Raw genomic sequence first — 2465 nt, 5'->3', positions numbered from 1 at the left:
TTTTAAAATGGAAAAAGCATATAAAATAAGAATATAAAGAGAGAACATATTTTTGTACCGCTGTACAAAGGGTTCCTGTTTTAAGCTAAGTGTTATTCAAGAGTCAAAAAGTTAAACAAATTTAAAAGTTTATAAAGTAAAAACGTTACAGTAAGCTAAAGTTAATATATTATTGAAGAAAGAAAAAGTTAGTGTAGCCTAATGTACAGTGTTTACAATGTCTATAGTACTGTACAGTAATATCCTAGGCCCTCACTTTCACTTACCACTTACTCACTGACTCACCCAGAGCAACTTCTAGTCCTGCAAGCTCCATTTATGGTAAGTGCCTTATATAGGTATACCATATTTTACCTTTTATACTGTAATCTTACTATACCTTTTCTATGTTTAGATATGTTTAGAGACACAAATACTTACCATTGCCTCCAGTATTCAGTACAGTAACATGCTGTACAGGTTTGTAACCGAGGAGTAATAGGCTATACCACATAGCCTAGGTGTGTAGCAGGCTATAACCTCTATATTTGTGTAAGTATTCTCTATGATGTCTGCGCAATGACAAAATTGCCTTAGGATGCATTTCTCAGAATGTATCCCTGTCATTAAGCGAGGCATGATTGTATTATACTTTTGCCTGGAAAGTGTTTTTTTTCCTTCTTTTCAATCACCAATATTTTTTCCTTTCTTCCTAGTCTGGCTAAAATTTTAACCTGGGTCAAGTTTTTCCCCATCAACCAATGCACCTGACCTCTAATCTCTCTAAAGAGCTTCATATCATGGCATCATCCATTTAGTGTTTATCATTTACTACTTTTGGTAAATACATCTTACCGTACTTAATGACCTCTCAATTACATTATGTCCCTTTTTACAGCATACGACCTTTCTTGTGTCTCTTGAAAAACTCACAGTTAAAGAGAGGGATTGAGAGGTTTACCTGGAATATTTGCAGAATGCGATGTTTTTCCATGTATCGGACTGAAACTTCATAAGGATCTTCATATACTACAGAAGGGAACCTCCTATTATAAATTTGATTGTATCCATAAGATCTTTTTCCTGGCTCAAATTCTGGAAAATCATCCTGAAATTTAAATGCACCCCCAAAGAGTCTTTAATAAACCAGAAAGCCCCAGGAATTGTTGTTGGTATCAGTGAAATCTAGTGTTGATGGGATCTTAACATCACGAGTTGGAGACAACACATTTTTATGAGACCTGTCTGATCCTCTAAGCAATATAATGCACCTCAAGCTCTGGGAGGTACCTTAGGCATCTCCAATCAACTTCAAATACTGTTCCCTTCACAGGGATCGCTAATTAACTCCAAATTCCTTCCCTTGGTAGAAGCCCAGAGAGGAAAAATGACTTAGTGTCACAACGTTAGTAGCAGAAGCAGGACTTAAAACCCAGGTTTCCTGAATCCTAGTTCGTTCACTCTTCCTCAATGGCCTTAGGGTAGTAGAGAAGGCAATACATCTCTTTTATTTTCCACCCTTCTCCTGCCCTTCCTGAAACTTATGGGTCTCACATACCACAACATGTGGGTTTATTCCCCAACCTTGACCTGACATGTGTCCTCCTACTCCTTACCCCTACGCCCACGCTTACAGACCCCGTCGTGGTTTCCAACCTTCCAGATAGATATCAAATGCCTCTTTAACGTACCAGGTTGGTTTCTGTGGCTTGAGTTTTTTCTTTTCCAGTGATATAGTCCAATGTAGATGAGATGGAGGGCAATCTTTGGAAAAAGCCTTGGCCTTTTGCTTGGAAATTACTGGTGGATTTGGCATCAACTGGGTTGTAGGCCTGGGTGATGGTTACACTTTCAGTTTCATTTTCTACTTCATGTGGAAGCTTGGAATTGAGGTCTATTTGACTGTGCTCAAATTTGCAGGGTTGTACTCTGTAGTCAGCCCCTTTGTCCATCTCGCTGTCCTCAGACTCGCCAAGTGTGCCATAGTAAGATAGGTGGTCTTCTTTGTAATCATCTTGTTTTTCTACTAAGTGAACCTGGTCAGCTTCACTGGAGCCAGCCTCGTTACCTGGAAGTTGATCAGCCTGGCGTTCAGGTAGTTTGGGGCCTTGGCCATACACTGGGTGGTGAGTCTTTACAGATGGTTTATGGTCAACCAGGCCAGACAATCTGAGGTCAACCTGTTCAGAAGTTCCTTGGTTAGCCAGGCCAGACGATCTTTGGTCAGTCTGCTCAGGAGTTCTTCTCTCAACCTGGCCTGACATTCTGCGGTCAGTCTGTTCAGAAGCTCCCTGGTCAGATGGCATGGGCAATTTATCATCAATCTGTTCAGACGTCCTTTCAGCCTGGCTGGACATCCTGCGATCAGTCTGCTCAGAAGCTCTTCTCTCGGCCTGGCTGGACATTCTGCGGTCGGCCTGCTCAGAAACTCTCCTCTCCACCTGGCTGGACATCCTGCGGTCAGTCTGTCTGGAAGCCCTTCGGTT

At 41.5% G+C, this 2465-nt stretch overlaps 1 protein-coding gene across 1 annotated transcript in view; it reads right to left on the bottom strand.

Annotated features, from left to right (window-relative positions):
- The window catches only part of LOC105806364 (chromosome unknown open reading frame, human C3orf30), a 31195-nt gene that overhangs the window by 7862 nt on the left and 20868 nt on the right, over nt 1-2465 (bottom strand). Inside the window, exons 2-3 of the mRNA XM_012639469.1 lie at nt 1671-2457; nt 941-1087 (exon numbers count right to left, since the gene is read on the bottom strand). Of these exons, the coding sequence (XP_012494923.1) occupies nt 941-1087; nt 1671-2457 (934 nt within the window). The remainder of the gene's footprint in view (nt 1-940; nt 1088-1670; nt 2458-2465) is intronic.

The sequence above is a fragment of the Propithecus coquereli genome, unplaced genomic scaffold, assembly GCF_000956105.1.
Source record: "Propithecus coquereli isolate 6110/MARCELLA unplaced genomic scaffold, Pcoq_1.0 Scaffold10, whole genome shotgun sequence".
Classification (NCBI taxonomy): Eukaryota; Metazoa; Chordata; class Mammalia; order Primates; family Indriidae; genus Propithecus; species Propithecus coquereli.
Note: the sequence above shows the minus strand (reverse complement) of the source record. Positions and strands in the feature narration are given on the sequence as shown.